Raw genomic sequence first — 21186 nt, 5'->3', positions numbered from 1 at the left:
ATGTCCTGGAATGCAAAGACCCAAACCATGACAACCCCAACTCCTTTTAATCTACATTTATTTGTGCTTTTATTCATGTATATTTGATGCATACTGCATCTTTCTCTTAGGGATAAGACCCAGTACAGCTGCTAAAAAGTTTTTTTAAAACACAACTACCGATGAAAACATATTGGCCAGAATTCTGTTGGTGTCTTACTTGTGCATAAATTCACTGACAAAAAATACTTGGTTGCATTTGTTCAATGCTGAATGTATGCATTCAATATAACATTGCAGAGACAGGGCTGCATATGCAATGTCCAGTGTGCATGGTGCATTGCATATTGCATATTTAACTACATAAATGTTTTAATATGTGGCTTTTATAGAAATACATATTAATATGTGTATTTGTGGCATTTTTACAGTTTATGTGTTTTAATCATTCTGTAACCCATCTCGAGCCACAAGGAGAGGTGGGTAAGAAATCTATATATATAAAAGGATAATGGTGTTGCTCCACCGGGCAAAACAACAAAACTAAAGGCCCCCCAACCTAGAAAATTGACAACACAACCCCTCATCCATGTGTCTACATTCTTACGCTCAACAAAGGATCCCCCCCCCCCCCAAACAGAGAAACACATACTCTTTGAAGGTCCAAACCCATTTGGTACTCATCACTCTTTCATTTCAAAACACAAAATAAAGAGCAACACTCTGAAAACAAAGGAATTCCATCCAGGAAACAATCAGGCCCACCTAACACCTCCCAACAAAGGATCCCCCCCCCCCTCTAAGACACGGAACCACCTTTAAAAAAAGCCACAGCAACGCGTGGCCAGGAACAGCTAATAATAATAATAATAATAATAATAATAATAATAATAATAATAATAATAATAATAATAATAACAACAACAACAATACTGTGGATGGCATCTCCAAAAGTACATGAACTTTTGCTCAAAGCATTGGGTTGCAACTCGTAAACAGCATGAGTATAAAGCTATACCCCATCTCTTTCACATAGGAACTCAGCCAATAAGTGATCTCATAAAATGCAGTTAAACAAGTTTAAATGTGAAATAAACACTTATTATTTTTGATACTCTCAGAAGCACATCATTTAGGATTGGGAAATGGGGTTTGCAGGAATCCTCCTCTCTGTCCTTCCAGTAGAGGCAATGTTTATAGGATCAAGAAGAAGATAATTTTTTCTGCTATGGCACCATAGAACATCTTTCCCTTCAAGGACTGATTGGCAACAAAACTGGCTTTATTCTGATGCCAAGTTAAGACATCGCTCTTAATTAAAGCCTTTAGGGTCTAACTGATTTTATTCTAATTCTTACACGTGCGTAGTTTTTTTAAACAAGATGGAACATATAAAGAGGAAGGCAACCAATATGGTCAAAGCTTGGAAATAATGAATTCCTGTGAGGAATGGAGCTCCCGGTGGCGCAGCGGGTTAAGGCGCTGAGCTGCTGAACTTGCTGACCGAAAGGTTGGCGGTTCAAATCTGGGGAGTGAGGTGAGCTCCCTATGTTGGCCCCAGGTTCTGCCAACCTAGTAGTTCGAAATCATGCAAATGTGAGTAGATTAATAGGTACTGCTCCAGTGGAAAGGTAGCGGCGCTACATGCAGTCATACCGGCCACATGACCTTGGAGGTGTCTACGGACAATGCCAGCTCTTTGGCTTTGAAATGGAGATGAGCACCAACCCCCAGAGTTGGACATGACTAGGCTTAATGATAGGGGAAAACCTTTATCTTTACCTGTGAGGAGTGGCTTAAGGAAATGGGTACGTTTAGCCTGGAGAAAAGAAGGCTGAGAGAGGATATGATAGCTATGTTTAAATGTTTAAATATTGAGGTATGTGGAAGCTTGTTTTCTGTAGCTCTGGACACAAGGACATGAAGCAATGGATTCAAATTGCAGGAAAAGAGATTCCGCCAAACATTAGGAAGAAATTCCTGACAATAAAAGCTGTCTTTCATTGGAATATTCTGCTTCGGCATGTATGGAATCTCCTTTTTTTAGAGATCTCTAAACAGAGGCTGGATAGTCATCTATCAGGAATGGCTTTGATTGGACAACTCTATGTTATATTAATTGCTTTTCTAGGTTGCTGTGAATTTTCCGGGCTGTCTGGCCATCTTCCAGAAGCATTCTCTCCTGACATTTCACCCACATCTATGGCAGGCATCCTCAAAGGTTGTGAGGTCTGATGGAAACTAGGCAAGTGGAGTTTATATATCTGTGGAATAATGTCCAGGCTGGGAGAAGGAACTCTTTGTCTATTTGAAGCAAGTGTGAATGTTGCAATTCGATTTCCCCCAGGCTTTGAAGCTGCAAGGCTATTCAATGCTAATTAAAATGGCCAATTGCAACATTCACACTTGCTTCCAACAGACAAGAGGTCTTTCTCCCACTGCGGACATTATTCCGCAGATATATAAACCCCACTTCCCTAGTTTCCAACAGACCTCATAACCTCTGAAGATGCCTGCTATAGATGTGGGTGACACGTCAGGAGAGAATGCTTCTAGAACATGGCTTGGAAAACTCACAGTGTTCCTTACAAGAGATACGGACACATGAATACGTTGTAATAATTAATTGCATGGGGATACAACTTGTCTCATTAAAGCTTTTATTTATATATTTTAAATATATGATTTTCTAAGATAATAACATACATTTTCAAGATTTATGTCATTTCTCATTGCGTGCATGTGACACACCTACACATGGCAGCAAACACACTAACATGTTGCAACTCACATTTTGGAAAGCTCTGCTCTAGAGCAACAAACAAGCTTGCTCCTTCCCCAATATGACTACATTGCTCTGTAGATAGGTATACCTAAAGTTATGTAATATAACAAAGCCATATAAGATCGTGACACAATATTTTAACAACAAATTGCATATCTGCCCATCTGCCAGTTTATTATCTCCTTGTGCAATGAGGACACGCAATGGTTGCTTCTGCAATCCTAGAGAATAAAGTGGTAGAGCAAGCATACAACAAATAGTTACAACCTCTTGAAGATTACTTTTTGGAATTATGTTTATGACTTGGGATCCAAAAATATTCCATATTATTTTGAATGTTGGAATGCTTGCATATACATAATGCAATATCTTGGACCCAGGACCACAACGTCATTACGAAATTAATCCATGTTTCATATACACTTTAAACACATTGAATGAGTAACCCATAGAGTCAGGATCAGATCCATTGCATTTACCTAAGTGTTGTCTTGCCAGTCAACGTTCATTCTACTATTTTGTAGTTAGGATGAATAAATAGGATTCTACCTGTGCACAGGTTAGCTGTGCACAATTGAGGAATAAATAGGATTCCACAATAAAGTTAGCTGTACACAGTTGAGTGAATAAAGTTTGACCACATTTGAACTGCCATGGCTCAATGCTATGGAATCCTGGGATTTGTAGTTTGGTGGGACACTATCTATTTTTGGGACAGAAGGATGAAAATATTTTGAAACTACAGCTCCCATGATCTCATGGCATAAACGCATACAAGGCAAATGCACATCAGTGTACTATGTGCAACCACACCAAATGGATTCCTATATATAATTTTGAATATGGCCATTCCGCACTGCAGATTTCCTTAGGGCAGTGTTTCTCAACCTGGGGGTCGGGACCCCTGGGAGGGTCATGAGAGAGTGTCAGATATTTCTGATCATCATCACATATTTCTGATGGTCTTAGGAACCCCTTTGGCAGAGAAGGCTGAATCTCTCTTTGCCTCTCCTTCTCTTCTTTTTTGGAAACAGATGGCGAATCCTCCCACCAAATGCCTAATTCACCCAATTCTATTGTTGGTGGGATTCAAGGGGCTCTTTGATTGTCGGTGAACTATAAATCCCAGCAACTAAAACTCCTAAATTTCAAGGTCTATTTTCCCCAAACACTACCAGTGTTCACACTTGGGCATATTGAATATTTGTGCCAAGTTTGGTCCAGATCCATCACTGTTTGAGTCCACAGTGCTCCCTGGATGCAGGTGAACTACAACTCCCAAACTCAAGGTCAATGCCCACCAAACCCTTCCAGCATTTTTTGTTGTTCATGGGAGTTCTTTGTGCCAAGTTTGGTTCAATTCCATCATTGGTGGAATCAAGAATGCTCTTTGATTATAGGTTAACTACAACTCCCAAATGACAAAATTGTCATGATTTGCAAAGATACTATATGTGTGTTAACTGGGAAATCAAATGCATGAAGCTGATTGGCTGAATTTGCCAGGACCTGGGAATTATTTTGTAACTGTTGCTGTCCTACTGCAGTTTTCTGTGTGTGTGTGTGTGTGTGTGTGTGTCTACTGATTACTAGCTGGAAAGAAGATGGCTCTGTACTCAGAGAGGCCTGACTATTTCTGAGGCCTTGTTTGCTGCTGATCTTCACTGAAGCAGATTTATGGACTAAGAAAGGACTGCTTATGACTGCTGATTTCTGTAAGCAATCAGAGGGACTATTGTAAATACCACTGTTCTATTGATCTCTTGGACTTAGTAAAAGTTCCTCTGTTATTTGTTCTGCAAAGTTGAATGGTGCATCATTCTTCTGGGTGACTCTGCCACACGTAAGAGCTTCAACCTATCATCCACAATTCCCAACAAAAATCAATCCCTCCCCCCCCCCCCAACCCCACCAGTATTCAAATTTGGGCATATCGGATATGCGTGCCTAATGTGGTCCAGTGAATAAAAATAAACCCTGCACATTAGATATTTACATTATGATTTGTAACAGTAGCAAAATGACAGTTATGAAGTAGCGACGAAAATAATTTTGTGGTTGCGGGTCAGCACAACATGAGAAACTGTACCAAGGGATTGCGACATTAGGAAGGATGAGAACCGCTGCCTTAGGGGAAGTTACATATAACTAAGGCTGCATCTTCACTTTAGATATAATGCAGTTTTAGACCACTTAAGTATTACAGGGATAATCAGTAATATCTTTAACTGTGGGACATCTGACTTCCCGAACCTCCCAATTGCCTCTTTCTTGGCATCGCTAGTCATCGCTAGTTTTCGTCACTGCTATTGTCTCTTTGCCACTGGATCTCTGCAAAATCCCAAAGGAGGTTTTGCTGGGCTTCTTTGTCCAGGACATCAGAAACTGAGCCCGAAGGCAGCAGTGGGACTCAGCCTCCCTGGCACATTCCCTCCCATTGTGCCCATAATCCTTTTGTCAGGCATTGCAAACCTTTGTCTCTGGCCTTTCTTTCCTTGTTATTTTCCGGACAAGGAGAGGAAAAAGAGACCCCCTTTTCTCATCCTGAAAGCAGCAAGCGAAGCTTTATCTTCCTGGGAAAGTTTTGATGCTATTAGACTGTGTCTACAAAAGAATGGATCCTCGTAAAAAAGAAAAAAAATGCAGCCTTTATAAGGCCATTGAAACATGCATGGTCTTAACATGGGTTGGTTTTCATCCAGATTCCTGTTTTCAGCAGCATTTTATACTCTTCCCCTCCTGACATGCACTCACAAAAGCAGTGCAAATAGTTCCTAGTTGTCCTTGATCATTTTTGGTTATACAGTAGAGTCTCACTTATCCAACACTCGCTTATCCAACGTTCTGGATTATCCAACGCATTTTTGTAGTCAATGTTTTCAATATATCGTGATATTTTGGTGCTAAATTCATAAATACAGTAATTACTACATAGCATTACTGTGTATTGAACTACTTTTTCTGCCAAATTTGTTGTCAACATAATGTTTTGATGCTTAATTTGTAAAATCATAACCTAATTTGATGTTTAATAGGCTTTCCTTAATGCCTCCTTATTATCCAACATTCTGCCGGCCCGTTTATGTTGGATAAGTGAGACTCTACTGTATGTGTCTTCAGGTCGTTTTAGCTTCTTTTTTTTGCAACCCTGTCCTCCTCTACACTGGTCATTTAATACAGTTCAAAGCTGGTATCAAGTTGTAGCATCCAGACAACAAAACTCCCATGAAACTATGCAAAAGAAAGCTCTTCATGCATATCAATGCTTTGTGATTTGTATGAGGGTTGAATGAAAAGTAATGCCTCCACCTTCGTAACTCCTCAACACATGGCAGTCCTGGTCTGCGGCAGGTCCTGGCTTGTTCAGTAGACTCTCCTCTACAGTTCCATTCAGCGGGAAGCCTTAGCACTGAATGGTTGTGTTGTTAAAGTGCGAAGTATGGAACCCCGTGCAAACGGTCAGTCAATGCAACTTAAGCAACATGCAGTCATTGAATTCTTGAAAGCAGAAGGTGTCACCCCAAAGGAGATTCATCAGAGAATGCAAGCTGTTTATGGGGATTGTGTTGATGTGAGTCCTGTGCATCATTGGGTGAGTAAGTTTAAAGATGTTGAGGTGGAAACATTTGACTTGTGTGACAAACAAAGAGTTGGATGTCCTGTGAAACAACCACCGAGTTTCACAAGCAAAAGGTGGACAGACTGCTTGAGGACGATTGTTGTCTCACTGAGAGAGAAATTTCAAGCATAATGGGCATTTCAGAAGAATGTGTGGGTCACATGATTGCTTTGCTTGGCTATCGGAAGATCTATGCACAATGGGTACCCAGGATGCTGACGCCTGAAATGAAAGCGCACAGACTTCAAATTTGCCAGGAACTCCTCTTACGTTACGAGAATGAAGGTGACACCTTTCTCCTTTGTGGTGATATCTTCTGCTGTCAAAAATTCAATGGCTACACGTTGCTTAAGTCACATTGACTGACCATCTGCGCGGGGTTCCATACTTCACACTTTAACAACACAACCGTTCAATGCTAAGGCTTCCCTCCAAATGGAACTGCAGAGGAGAGTCTACTGAACAGGCCAGTGCCTGCCGCAGACCAGGACTGCCATCTGTTGAGGAGTTACGAAGGTGGAGGCATTACTTTTCATTTAACCCTCGTTCCTCAAACTGGTTCCAGGATCCCCCTCTGTTCCTCAAACTGGTTCCAGGATCTCCTATGTAACCCTCTGCACAACATTCTCCAGTGTAGATTCACCATTAGACCATATTCTTGTGTTTTGCATTTAGTGTTCTCAAGCCACAGGGTTTTTACCTGGAGTCTGGGAGCTTGTATCTCTTTCTTTGGTCCTCAGGAGGAAATGTGGAGCAGGATATAAATGGGTTGCTGTGAGTCTTTCGGGCTGTATGGCCATGCTCCAGAAGGTTTCTCTTCTGACGTTTCGCCCACATGTTGAGAATGTTTGCACTTTGTTCTTTTCGCCCCAAAGGCACTACAAAATATTTTACTGCACTTTTGCAGTAATTGTCCTCCCATATCATGCTAGTCTCCAAACTGGTGGTTTTTATCTCATTACCTCATGTTTTAAAACTGGTTTTATTGTTATTGTATTGCATATGTGTTTATGTCTGGTTTTATTGTACATCACCTGTTTGAATGCTGTTTTATCTGTTTTATTTTGCTCACTTGTTCTTGGGCTTTTGCCCTGTGTTAGCCACCCCAAGTCCCTTCGGGGAGATGGAGGCGGGATAGAAAAATTAAATTATTATTATTATTATCTGTGGCAGGCATCCTCAGAGCTTGTGAGGTATGTTGGAAACTAGGCAAGGGAGGTTTATGTATCTGTGTAAGGTCCAGGGTGGGAGAAAGAACTCTTGTCTGTTGGAGGCCGGTGTGGATGTTGAAATTAATTACCTTGATTAGCATTTGATGGCAATCAAAGCATGCCCGACAGATGGCCAATAGCCCTCTGCTGAAATATATAAATAGAATTTATTTATTTATTTATTTATTTATTTACATTATTTATATTCCACCCTTCTCACCCCAGGGGGGAACTCAGGATGGATGACAATGTACATATACATGGCAAACATTCAATGTCATTAGACAAACGAGATATATAGACAACCACAGAAAGACAGACACAGAGGCAATTTAACATTTTCCAGCTTCTGGCTTCATGAGGGTATGCCCGATTCTGGCCACAGGGGGAGCTGCTGCTCCATCATCCACTGTAATACCAAGTCCTTGATGGAGTACTTCCTCATTTTCTTCACACTGCTGGAGATTTTATGGAATTGTAAATTAGTTAAATTAGCCTCCCTGCATAAGCGGTACCTAAATTCCAACTATCTTTCAGCTGCATAGGTCAACAGCAAGCTGGACTTTTTTTTTCTATTGATATTTATTTTAATATATCACAGGTTATATGAACTCTTTTACACAATGACATTCTCTGCATAGCAACAAACACTGATGTATACGTGATTTTAAAAATGGATTACTAATAATCCTTAAAGTGCAACTTAAGGGTTTGAGCAAATCAGGAGAGGGATTTTTCCCTCACGAAAACATTAGGATATTTAGCTCTTCTGCTAACTCCTAGCTCAAGAGCGTGCCTCGCACTGATGCTACAATTGGTCTGATGGGAAATACCCTGCAAGTCCTCTATTAAGTATAAAGTAACTCAATATACCACGCTAATCCCCAGATCCAATTGAATTGCAGAAATGCACTCTTGTCTAATTTTAACAATATTGAAATAATTTCATGGACTGACTCAGTGTTTTTCACGGAAAGAAGAAGACCTGAGCATCTCGACAGTTTTCAGATTAAGAGAATTTTGTAACTCAATGTACACGCATCACTGAGCAAGCTGGACTATTAATGGTCAGGAGCTTACCCTGACCTGGGCTGGTTTCGAACTCATGACCTCTTGGTCAGTAGTGATTTATTACACCCGACTACTAAACAGCTGTGCCACAGCTCGTTCCATAATTATAAATGATATTCATTTTTTTTCTATCTGGGAAGGACTATAATGTAGAACCACAAGTCTGTCAGAGTAATAGCAGCGCAGCAGTAGTTGGTTGCAATTAGTGGAGTGCAGAATGAAGTGACATCCAGAGACTTTAGTAAAACTATATACAAAGTTTTACTGTACAAGACAAACAGGCTTGCAGACAATAGACACAGGACTTGACTTCTCAGCAGACAGCAGAACAGAACAGAACAGATATGAACTGATGCAATCAGTAATGTATACACACACTTGTGTCTGGACACTCCCCAGTTCCAGCCACACATCAAGGTCATCACAGCTTCTCAGTAATTAACTCTTTACAAACTATAGTACACTCTGGATGATGCAATCAGTATGCAATACAAACCAAGAAACAAATTGCATTTAAACACTATCTATACACAAATCCCACATTAACAATTCCCCCTCTTTAAATGTAATTTGTCTTCTTAAATATATACATCACCTAAGCACATATGAATCAACTTATTGTACATTCATTACATTCAATTGTTTTCTTAATTCTACATGTTTGTGGATTGGCAAAGGCTTTGTCAGAATATCTGCCATATTGGACTCGGTAGGACAATATTGTAACTTCATGTCACGACCCAGGCAACAGAGCACCAATAACCATACGCAGAGGCCAGATTCTATCTAATATCTTTATTAAGAAAATATATAAAGTTAATAAAAGCAGATGTAAAAGTTAGTCCAGAAGCAGACCTTTCAGGAAAGGTCAAAATTAGTCCAAAAAAGCAATGTCCAATATGAAATATTAAGGTCCAAAGTTGTAATCCAATAACCGAAACACTCACTTTGCCAGGCAAAGTGAGGGGAGATGACAAGGTCCTTTAGTCCATAAACTTGAGCAAGGCTAGGAAATAACTTGATACTTGAAACAAGGCTTGAATCGTGGAACAAGGTAACGAGGAACAAGAACAAGGTCCGTGGAATAACTTGGTAAAATCCGTGAAACTAGGCAAGGTTTAGTCCTGGGAAACAAGGCAAGGTCCGTAGGTAAACAAAGGCTGGGAAACAGGAGCGAAGGCTGGAAACAAGGACAAGGCTTGAGCAGGAACGAGGCTTGAAACGGAGCGCGCTGTCCAGACACAACTCGCTCCGGAGGCTGACGAATTGACTCCGCGAAGTTACTTCGCGGGTAAAACACCTATATAGAGTCTAACTTTCCCGCCGAAGCAGTTCTCTGGGAACCAGAAACGAAAGCTAAACTCTGAGACCAGATGTTTGACTCCTTAAAGATTCTCACGAAAAGCAGGCTTAATTGGCTACATTCTTAGCTGCTATTCTAGCACTCCTGCGCGAAGCTGCTTCCAAACCCCTCTGTTGTTTACAAAACTCATGGCGAGAGAACACGGGAGATGTAGGCTCAGGGTTTGTTTGACATACTTCTGGGACACAACTTTCTTGCAGGTGCAAGGTTCCCAGATCTGCCTGGGAAAGATCTGGCTGAGAAGATTCCAGTTCTGACTGGGAAGGTAAAAAACCCAAGTTTTCTTCTTCATCAGGCATTACAATGTCATGAGCAGGACTACAAGGCCCATGAGTCATCACACTATCCCCCTCCTCAAGGCCCCTCCCAAACTGGGACTCTCTCCCCGAGGCGCGAGGTCGCGGCTTGGCGGGATAGGTTTGATGAAAGCGACGGGTTAGATCAGGAGCATGGACTGTGGAGGCGTCTTCCCAAGAGCGTTCCTCGGGGCCAAAACCCACCCAGTCAATGAGATATTGTAGGCGGCGGCGGTGAAAGCGAGAATCCAAAATGTCCTCAACCTCGAACTCCTCCTCCCCATTCATCAAAACAGGAGGGGGGGCCGGTTGGTCTGTATCAGGACGCACACCATCCGCCGGAAGGAGCAGGGAGCAGTGAAACACTGGGTGAATGCGCATTGAACGCGGAAGTTGGAGTTTGAAAGTCACGGGGTTTAATTGCGCTACCACTGGATAGGGGCCAATGAAACGGGCATCCAACTTCCGGCAAGGGCGATGGGAGGGCAAAAAGCGAGTGGACAGAAAAACCCGATCTCCTACCTTGATTTCGGGGCCCGGTTGGCGATGTTTGTCCGCGTGACGTTTATAGTCCTCCTTGGCTTGGTCTAGTTGTTGGAGCAAAAGTTGTTGCACCGCTGTGAGTTCCTGCAGCCAATCCTCTGCTGCGGGAACTTCTGAAGTTTCAATGACAGGGGAAAAGAAACGTGGATGGAAGCCGTAGTTTGCAAAGAACGGCGTTTCTTTTGTAGAAGCTTGAACTCCATTGTTGTAGGCAAACTCTGACAGTGGTAACAGAGAAGCCCAATTGTCCTGTTGGTAGTTTACATAACAGCGAAGATACTGTTCCAAAGTGGCATTGGTGCGCTCCGTTTGCCCATCTGTTTGGGGATGATGAGCTGAAGATAAACGAGAGTCTATGCCCAATAGTTTTTGTAGTGCCTTCCAGAAACGAGAGGTGAATTGAGATCCACGGTCTGTGACCAAACTCTTGGGCAATCCATGTAGTCTGAAAACATGTTGAAGGAATAGATCTGCAGTCTCTTTGGCCGTGGGGAGGCCTTCACAGGGAATGAAATGGGCTAACTTGGTGAAAAGGTCCACCACCACTAGGATCGTGGTGAATCCACAGGAAGGTGGTAGGTCAGTGATGAAATCCGCAGAAATTATTTCCCATGGGCGAGATGGGGTAGGAAGGGGGTGTAGAAGCCCTGAGGGCTTCTCCCTTCTTATCTTGGAGCACTGGCATACTGGGCAGGTGTTGACATATTTTTCCACATCTTTGCGGATCTTGGGCCACCAGAAATCTCTTAGGATCAGATGCATGGTTTTAAATAGTCCGAAATGCCCTGCTGGTTTGCAGTCATGACACAGACGAAGTGCTTTTTCCCTGCCCGGTCCGGGTGGGATATAAACATGATTTCTATAGCAAAGCAGTCCATCTTTAAGCGAAAAGGGAAAATGCAGACCTTGACGAAGTTGGTCCTGCGCCCAGGCATCTGCTTGCTGACTAGCCCTGATTTCTTGAGCACAGATGGGTCCTGGAGTAGAGGAAGTTGAACCAATGGGAGTGGATTTGGTGTTCCCCACTGTGAGCGTGGCAAAGTTCTCGGGTTGTAATAGTTGGGATTCAAGGGTCTCCTTACGTCCTGCAGCGTATTCCGGTTTACGTGACAGGGCGTCTGCTTGCTTGGTTTGGGCTGGGGTCACATAATGAATCTGGAAGTTGAAACGTTCAAAGAATAAAGCCCAACGTTGCTGCCTCTGATTTAGCTTGCGGGCAGTTCTTAGATGTTCTAGATTCCGATGATCAGTGTGGACTTCAATGGGAATTTTGGCCCCTTCTAGCCAATGTCTCCAAGTTTCAAAAGCTGCCTTTATGGCTAATAGTTCCTTTTCCCAAATGGTATAGTTCCTCTCTGGTGCGGTTAGTTGACGAGAATAATAGGCACAAGGATGAAGGTGGTCTCCCACCGGTTGTAGGAGCACAGCCCCAATTGCCACATCAGAGGCGTCCGCTTGCACCACAAAAAGGGTTTCAGGATCTGGATGCTGAAGGATTGGCTGGGACGTGAATAATTTCTTTAGTTTCTGGAACCCTTTCTCTGCTTGATCAGTCCAGCGGAAGGGCTGTTTTCCACGGATGCAGCTAGTGATTGGGTCAGACCAGCGGGCAAAATCTGGAATGAACTTGCGGTAATAGTTCGCGAACCCCAAGAATCGCTGCACCTCCTTCTTGTTAGTTGGCGCCCGCCATTCCAATACTGCTGAAACCTTGGCTGGATCCATGGAGAGCCCTAGAGGCGAGATACGGTATCCAAGGAAATCTACCTCTTGTAGATCAAAAGCGCATTTTTCCAGCTTGGCATAAAGTCCATGATCCCGCAATCGTTGTAACACCATTTTGACGTGGTTCTCATGTTCTGATTGTGATCTAGAAAACACCAAAAAATCGTCCAGGTAGATTATCAAGAACCTATCTAGATAGTCCTGAAAAATGTCATTGACAAAATGCTGGAACGTTGCGGGAGCTCCGCATAATCCATAATTCATAACTCGGGACTCGAATAATCCGAATTTAGTCTGGAAGGCGGTCTTCCACTCGTCCCCTTCTCTGATGCGAACTAAGTTGTAAGCCCCCCGAAGATCCAGCTTGGTGTAAACCTTGGCTCCTCGAAGTCGGTCTAGTAGATCCGAGATTAAGGGCAGGGGATAGCTGTTCCGCTTGGTGATATTATTCAATGCTCTATAGTCCACCACCAAGCGTAGTTCCCCTGACTTCTTCTTCACAAACATCACTGGGGAGGCGGCTGGGGATTGAGAGGGTCTAATGAATCCCTTACGAAGGTTTGACTCTATGAATTCCCTGAGAGCTTCTTGCTCTGGTTCAGTCAGGGAGTATAGATGCCCTCGCGGGATTGGGGCCCCCTCCACCAGGTCAATGGCACAGTCATAAGGTCTATGTGGGGGTAATTTTTCGGCTTCTTTTTCATTGAATACATCCCAATACTCGGAGTACTTCTTTGGCAAGGTGATAATGGGCTCGGTGTCTGTGGCATGGCAGACCTTGGCTACGAGGCAATGGTTTTGGCAGTACTTTGAAGCAAACTGCAGTTCTCTGTTGGTCCAGGAGATGCTTGGGTCGTGAAGTGTCAGCCATGGAATCCCCAAAATCACAGGGAAATGGGGAACCTCGGTAACAAAGAAGGAAATTTCTTCCATATGTTCCCTTATCCACATCCTGGTGGGTTCCGACCACTGGCTTACGGGGCCCGTCTTGAGAGGGCGGCCATCGATGGCTTGCACCACACGGGCATTCTTGAAGTCATGATATTGTAATCCCAGAGAGTCGGCATACTCTCTATCAATGAAATTGTTGGTAGCTTCTGAGTCTATCATGGCGTGGATCATGACGGGTCCCCTTTTTACTGACCATAAGGTGACCACTAGAAGGAACAGGACCCCGGTTGGCGGCTCTTGAATGGGTTTCTTGACCGGGTTGGCGAGCCTCTCTACGCCCGGTCGTTGGCTTCCCCCGCCGGCTGTGTGCCAGCCGCCTCAGACACCTTCGTCTCCGTGGAGGACGCCGCCGCAAGACGGGCGGCGGGCTTCCCTTTGGCTGGGCACTCTCTGGCGAAGTGGCCCCCATTTCCGCAATACCAACAGAGATTTAGGCGTTGGCGGCGGGCCTTCTCGGCGGCATCTAATCTGGGACGCACATTGCCCAACTGCATCGGCACCTCCTCGCCCCCTCTGGGGTATGGGGATGGTGGTGGGGGTCTCCACACTGGGCGCGGCTGAACGCTGGCGGGAGCGGGGGGTTTTGCCCCAGCTCTACCGCTCTGGCCTCGTACCCACTGTTTCCTGTTGGCAATCATGACTTCAGCCCGTAAACATTGATCGATGAGTGCCTCAAGCGTTTGGGGAGGATCCACCTTGGAGATTTCCTCCAGCATTTCAATGTTGAGACCCTCCCGAAATTGTCCTCTGAGGGCAACATCGTTCCAGCCGGTGTTGTGGGCCAGCACTCGGAACTCGGCTATGTACTGAGACATGGGTCTGTCTCCTTGGAAGAGGCGGTGGAGTTTGTGACCGGCTGCCTCCAAATTGTCCTCGATTCCCCAAGTCTCTTTAAGGTGGTCCAAGAAGCGTTGCGCTGATCTTAGGTGTGGAGAGGCTTGGTCGAACAGTGCCGTCGCCCAGTTGGCCGCTGGCCCGTCTAGAAGACTGTAAACCCACGCCACCTTGATGTCTTCTTGGGGAAACTCGGCAGCACGGGCCTCTAGATAAGCTTGACATTGGCGACGGAAAACATGAACCTTAGAAGCTTCTCCAGTAAACTTGGTTGGCAATGCCATGGCCGGAAGACGGATTCCGCGTTCCTTCAAACCCTTTATTTCCCCATCCTGTGCATTGAGCTTATCACGGATTCGGTCCACCTCATCCTTGTCGATGGTGTAGGTAATCGGCAGGCCGCCCGGTCCAAGTCCGGCTCCGGTAGACATACTGGCCGAGGTTAATTGGTGCTTAGGGTGGCGGAGTCAAACTGTCACGACCCAGGCAACAGAGCACCAATAACCATACGCAGAGGCCAGATTCTATCTAATATCTTTATTAAGAAAATATATAAAGTTAATAAAAGCAGATGTAAAAGTTAGTCCAGAAGCAGACCTTTCAGGAAAGGTCAAAATTAGTCCAAAAAAGCAATGTCCAATATGAAATATTAAGGTCCAAAGTTGTAATCCAATAACCGAAACACTCACTTTGCCAGGCAAAGTGAGGGGAGATGACAAGGTCCTTTAGTCCATAAACTTGAGCAAGGCTAGGAAATAACTTGATACTTGAAACAAGGCTTGAATCGTGGAACAAGGTAACGAGGAACAAGAACAAGGTCCGTGGAATAACTTGGTAAAATCCGTGAAACTAGGCAAGGTTTAGTCCTGGGAAACAAGGCAAGGTCCGTAGGTAAACAAAGGCTGGGAAACAGGAGCGAAGGCTGGAAACAAGGACAAGGCTTGAGCAGGAACGAGGCTTGAAACGGAGCACGCTGTCCAGACACAACTCGCTCCGGAGGCTGACGAATTGACTCCGCGAAGTTACTTCGCGGGTAAAACACCTATATAGAGTCTAACTTTCCCGCCGAAGCAGTTCTCTGGGAACCAGAAACGAAAGCTAAACTCTGAGACCAGATGTTTGACTCCTTAAAGATTCTCACGAAAAGCAGGCTTAATTGGCTACATTCTTAGCTGCTATTCTAGCACTCCTGCGCGAAGCTGCTTCCAAACCCCTCTGTTGTTTACAAAACTCATGGCGAGAGAACACGGGAGATGTAGGCTCAGGGTTTGTTTGACATACTTCTGGGACACAACTTTCTTGCAGGTGCAAGGTTCCCAGATCTGCCTGGGAAAGATCTGGCTGAGAAGATTCCAGTTCTGACTGGGAAGGTAAAAAACCCAAGTTTTCTTCTTCATCAGGCATTACAATGTCATGAGCAGGACTACAAGGCCCATGAGTCATCACACTTCACCATATTGTCATCAATCATTTGCTTTACTATATGATATCTAACCCCTATATACTTGGTTCTGTTTTTTAGATTTTCAGTTTCTGTCATGGCGATACAAGCTTGTGAATCCTCTTTGATTACAATAGGAGTTTTACATTGCTCTCCTACGTATGACATTAGCTGTTGCAGCCATTGGATCTCATTTATGACTTCACATAAAGCCACATATTCTGACTCGGTGGTACTACGTTTTCATGATCAACGCTATTTACTTTGTCAAACATCTCATACATCTTGTTCCGTTTCACTCCTTTTCCTACTAGCTTTCCTTCTCTGTCATGGACATAACAATAGATTCCTCTAAAACTTACATTATACTGGTGATCTGTTAAGGTGGCAACACTCAGCAGATTGGATTTCATTTCAGGTACATACAAAACCTTCTCCCAATATACTCTCAAACAAGGAATATAACAAGTGCCAAATTGAGAAAACAATTTAAATGTAATGAATGTACAATGTATTCATACACCCACACATAACTGTGATGCCATTCCATCATCACGTGATTCCTTTCTTGTGTTCCAGATGGAAATGCGTCTCCAGGACCAGCAACTGGCCCGGCAGCTGATGCGCTTGCGGAGCGACATCAACAAGCTGAAGATCGAGCAGACCTGCCACCTCCACCGGCGCATGCTCAACGACGCCACGTACGAGATGGAAGAGAGGGACGAGCTCTCCGACCTTCTCTGCGACTTCCCCCTCACGTCCTCCTTCAGCTTGTCTGCCCCACTCAAGCTCATTGGGGTGACCAAAATGAACATCAACTCTCGCCGGTTCTCACTCTGTTAGGAGGAAGTGGGGAGTGGACACAGGCAGTAGGTATGGTGGCCAAAGTTCTCCAGAAGCAGAAAAGGAGATGTCTCTGCTTTCCTTTTCTTTTTTAGGGAGAGATACATAGGGGAGGAGGAGAAGCAAGAAACAGAGGGACTAAGCATATAGTATTGCTGCACTGCAGTGGTAGTCAAGATCATGTCCTATTTTGACATGGTGGGTACTAAAAAGAACACCATGAGTGAACTGAATGCCACCATCCACCTTAACAAGGAGATAACAACAAGAAATGTAAGATATACTTAGGCATACTTAGGATGGTTAACAGCTGACTTGATAGGAATCTGTCTCTTAGGGAGCTTGGAGTCTCAACAGACCACAAGTTGAGCATGAGTCAACGGTGTGAAAACATGACTCACTAGAAATGATAATACAGCTTGATATGGTAGAAAAATAGAGGGAGACCACACAACAAATGGATTGATTCAACCTAGGAAGTTAAGGTGTATGATGGATGATACCTGGCTTGAAAACAGTCCATGTCAAAGGGATCTAGAAGTCTTAGTAGATCACAAGCTGAACATGAATGAACAATGTGATGTGGCAGCTGAAAAAACCAATGTGATTCTAGGCTACATCAATAGGAAGATAGTGTCTAGATTCAGTGAAGTAATAGTCCCACTCTATTCTGCTTTGGTGACACCTCACCTGGAATAGTATGTCCAGTTCTGGGAACCACAGTTCAAGAAAGAGGTGGACAATCTAGAACATGTCCAGATAAGGGTTCTGCAAATCATGAATCGCTTGGAGTAGCAGCTTAGGGAATGGGCTATATTTAGTCTATAGAAGAGAAACATACGAAGGGGCATGATAATAATGGTTAAATATTTGAAAGGATGCCATGTTGAAGAGGGCCAAGCTTGTTTTCTGCTGCTCCAGAGTCATATTTGGAGCTGAAGAGGAAATTCCACCTAAACATTAGGAAGAACTTCATAATGGTAAGAGCTGTTTGATGGTGGAAGACAGTGACTGGGAGAATGGTGGTTATTAAACACAGCCTGGATGGCCATCTTTTGGGGATGCTTGTTTTGTGTGAGCCTCCATGGCAGAATGGGGTTGGACTGGATGGCCTTTGGGAGTCTCTTCCAATTCTATAATTCCATGATTTGCGGTCAGAAAAATGTCCTGTGGTTGGAATTTGGGCTTGAAGAATGAATCACAATGGAGGGCGGGACAAGAAGAAACAGTGCCATGGCAAGGAAACAGGCAGAGGATGATCAATCTGCTCCATTGAGATCCAATAGAAAGTAGGAACCATTCAGGATGTACATCCAGGGTGGAGAAAGCGCAAACCCAGTACAATATTTTCATTTTCCCCCTAGTACGCCAATATCACTCACATCGGGTACAGAATTTCACCAAGTTCCCTTCACTGATCTGTTGGTGGCCATGAAAACTCCTCTTTTCCAATAGGAATTAAACTTCTGAGAATTCCTCTTGAGAATTAGACCTAAAATGATTCAGAGACAGTCATAAATGTGGGAAAATTACCGGAGGGGGAGCATTTGAGGCCAACCAAACCTTCATTTTTTGCATCTGTGGAATGCTCAATTATCACCTAAAAGTGTAACGTGGTCACATACGCCTCTACAGTTGCCCAGAGTTGGTGCAGAGTGTTAAAACTTAGCCAATTGTATTGTACAGGATGAAGCAGGTGTCTTCAGGTGTTAGCTAAAGGATACAATTGAGTTTTAGATCTATGACCCAGATAACCTCCAACTGTGCCTAACTGACAGGGACAGACCCAGTTAATCTTCTGTGGTTACACTTTTTAGCGGCTTTTAAAATGTCCCAGTTTCTCTTCCCACTCCTACTTTTATCCTGAGCTTATTTCAGTTGTTACAAAAGTAATGTGCATTCAGGTAGTAGAGAGGAGAGGAGAAATGGGTAAAATCTCAACCCTCCCAGTCAATTTAGGCAAAAGCAACCTGCTGCAAACTCTCTGAACTTGTCTGTTCTTGGTAAATAACTTTCCCCATCATAATTATACTATGAAGTTGCTCAATCAACATAGCAAGGTTTGGCAGGTAAAAAGGTAAAGACGCTCTATAGTTGTGTAGTCTGAAAGCTCTACCAAAGTTGCCACCCTTGATAAAGATCACGACCTATATCTCCCCATTGCAATTCACCCCACACACAGATTGGCATCCTCAAGTAATTCTTAGTCGCTGCCTTGATTATGTTTATGGTAGAAACGTTCCTCGATCCAAGCCAGGTTTGTAACAGTGTTCATGGGCTCTTTCCACACTGAACAATTGAAGACCTTTGCGCAGTTCACATACTCTCGACCCCAGAAAACCTCATGATGGTGTCTCCTTAGGATTGCCATAGGTTGGACATGACTTGAAGGCACTGGAAATCTAAATCAGATAATTTTAGTGCCTTACGAAACAAGCTCTTAGATTCATAGGATGTAGCTATGACAGCTGAAGTGGAATCAAAGTAGTATACATGTGTAGTGTGGAAGGTTCCATGGTCCAAGTCTAGAGAATCCATCCTAAGTTTTCTGTTAGATATATTAGATAGGAACCAAGCAAAATGAAACCTTTCCAAACCCTTCAACTGCCCAGTTTGGCACAAAAGTCCTGATTAACCCACTATCATCCCACTATTCCAACTGCTTTTCTCTTGAACTTCTGCCTTGAGTCTCAGCTTACTTCAATTGCAGCAAACAGAATTCAGAACTGACATACGAGGGTTGAATGAAAAGTAATGCCTCCACCTTCGTAACTCCTCAACAGATGGCAGTACTGGTCTGCGACAGGTCCTGGCTTGTTCAGGAGACTCTCCTCTACAGTTCCATTTGGTGGGAAGCCTTAGCATTGAATAGTTGTGTTGTTAAAGGGCGAAGTATGAAACCCTGCGCAGTCGGTTGGTCAATGCAACTTAAGCAACGTGCAGTTATTGAATTCTTGACAGCAGAAGGTGTCACCCCAAAGGAGATTAATCAGGGAATGCAAGCTGTTGATGGGGATTGTGTTCATGTGAGTACTGTGCATCGTTGGGTGAGTAAGTTTAAAGATGTTGAGGTGGGAATATATGACGTGTGAAAACTGAAGAGTTGGACGTCCTGTGACAGCAACCACTGAGTTTCACAAGCAAAAGGTTGACAGATTGATTCAGGTCGCTCGTCGTATCAGAGGGAAACTTCAAGCATAATCAGCATTTCACAAGAACGTGTGGGTCACATTATTGCTTTGCTTGGCTGTCGGAAGATCTGTGCACAATAGGTACTGTGAGACGCTGGTTGCGGAAACAGAGTGTCAACTTCTTCCGTGACGGCTTCAGAAAACATGTTCATCGTTGGCAGAAATGTATCCAATTGTCTGGTGATGATGTGGGAAAGTGAATAGTGGTAGTTAAAAGAGCACATTCTAAGGATTATTTCTGTGTTTGATTTATTAAAATATTCCCATGCAAACCCAAGTAACGAAAGTGGAGGCATTACTTTTCATTCAACCCTCATAATTTCCTCTGTTCAACAAGAGGATAAGAAAGGAGGGGATGGGGCCTTGCCCTTCGCATTGCTTCTCAGCCATTACTATTTCCATGTTTTGGACTTCGGCTCCCAAAATAGCCATTAGCCAAGTTGGGGAGTTGAAATCAAAAAGTTCTCGACAACCAAAGTTTGAGAATGACTGTTCTAAATCATCTGCATTATGATGGAAGAAGTCCAGGCCTCTATACACAATACTTCCTTTTACAACCTCCTCACAAATTAGATCTTTTTGACTGTGGCCGTGTTAGCAATGCCTGCTCCTGACTTTTAGGTGCCTGCAAGATGGTACCACCTCGAAGATAATATTTGAATCTAGCCCCCAAGTTCCCATTGCAATGATTCTCCTTATCTTTTGCATCACATGTAGCGTATTACTCTGGCATCATTTGCTTTGCAGAAATGTTGGTACGGCTAATACCGTTTGTGCATTTGGAAACTCTTTGAAGAAAGAAATCAAGGCAAATAGGTCTATTGTTTGTACAAGTGATACATTTGTACGCAGAGAATGCTTGGTATCTGTTGACATATTTGTGGGATGTGGGGTTTTTAAAAATATTATTTTTTATTATTACTACAGACGTTTTTGTCTTTCCATCTTGTCTCTTGCTCTGTGTGAGTTTGTTTTTGTATCCGTGGATGAAAAGGTGATAACGGAAATGGAAAATTCAATAAACATTTTTTTTTAAAAGAAACTGTTTGAAATGTCATCATTCTTGTTATATAAACAATGTAAGATCATGAACTGGAGAATGTTGCAACAAGAATAACCATATGCTGTGTTTAAAGACAACATGATGCAAATACATAAAGACATAGACTTGGGTATTCATGGAAATCGTAAAACCTTGTGAAATAGATAGTATATAGATATACAGTAGAGTCTCACTTATCCAACATAAACGGGCCGGCAGACCGTTTGATAAGCGAATATGTTGGATAATAAGGAGGAATTAAGGAAAAGCCTATTACACATCAAATTAGGTT

General features: G+C 43.4%; 1 protein-coding gene across 2 annotated transcripts in view; it reads left to right on the top strand.

Moving 5' to 3' along the window:
* The window catches only part of fam167a (family with sequence similarity 167 member A), a 41094-nt gene extending 20214 nt beyond the window's left edge, over positions 1-20880 (top strand). For both annotated transcript variants that reach the window (XM_008121356.3, XM_003227936.4), the window contains exon 3: positions 16398-20880. In XM_008121356.3, coding sequence (XP_008119563.2) covers positions 16398-16661 — 264 coding nt within the window. In that variant the 3' untranslated portion in view covers positions 16662-20880. The remainder of the gene's footprint in view (positions 1-16397) is intronic.
* The last annotated feature ends 306 nt before the right edge of the window (positions 20881-21186 follow it).

The sequence above is a fragment of the Anolis carolinensis genome, chromosome 1 (assembly GCF_035594765.1).
Source record: "Anolis carolinensis isolate JA03-04 chromosome 1, rAnoCar3.1.pri, whole genome shotgun sequence".
Lineage (NCBI taxonomy): Eukaryota > Metazoa > Chordata > Lepidosauria > Squamata > Dactyloidae > Anolis > Anolis carolinensis.
The sequence above is the reverse complement of the archived record's forward strand: the minus strand, read 5'-3'. Positions and strand labels throughout refer to the sequence as shown.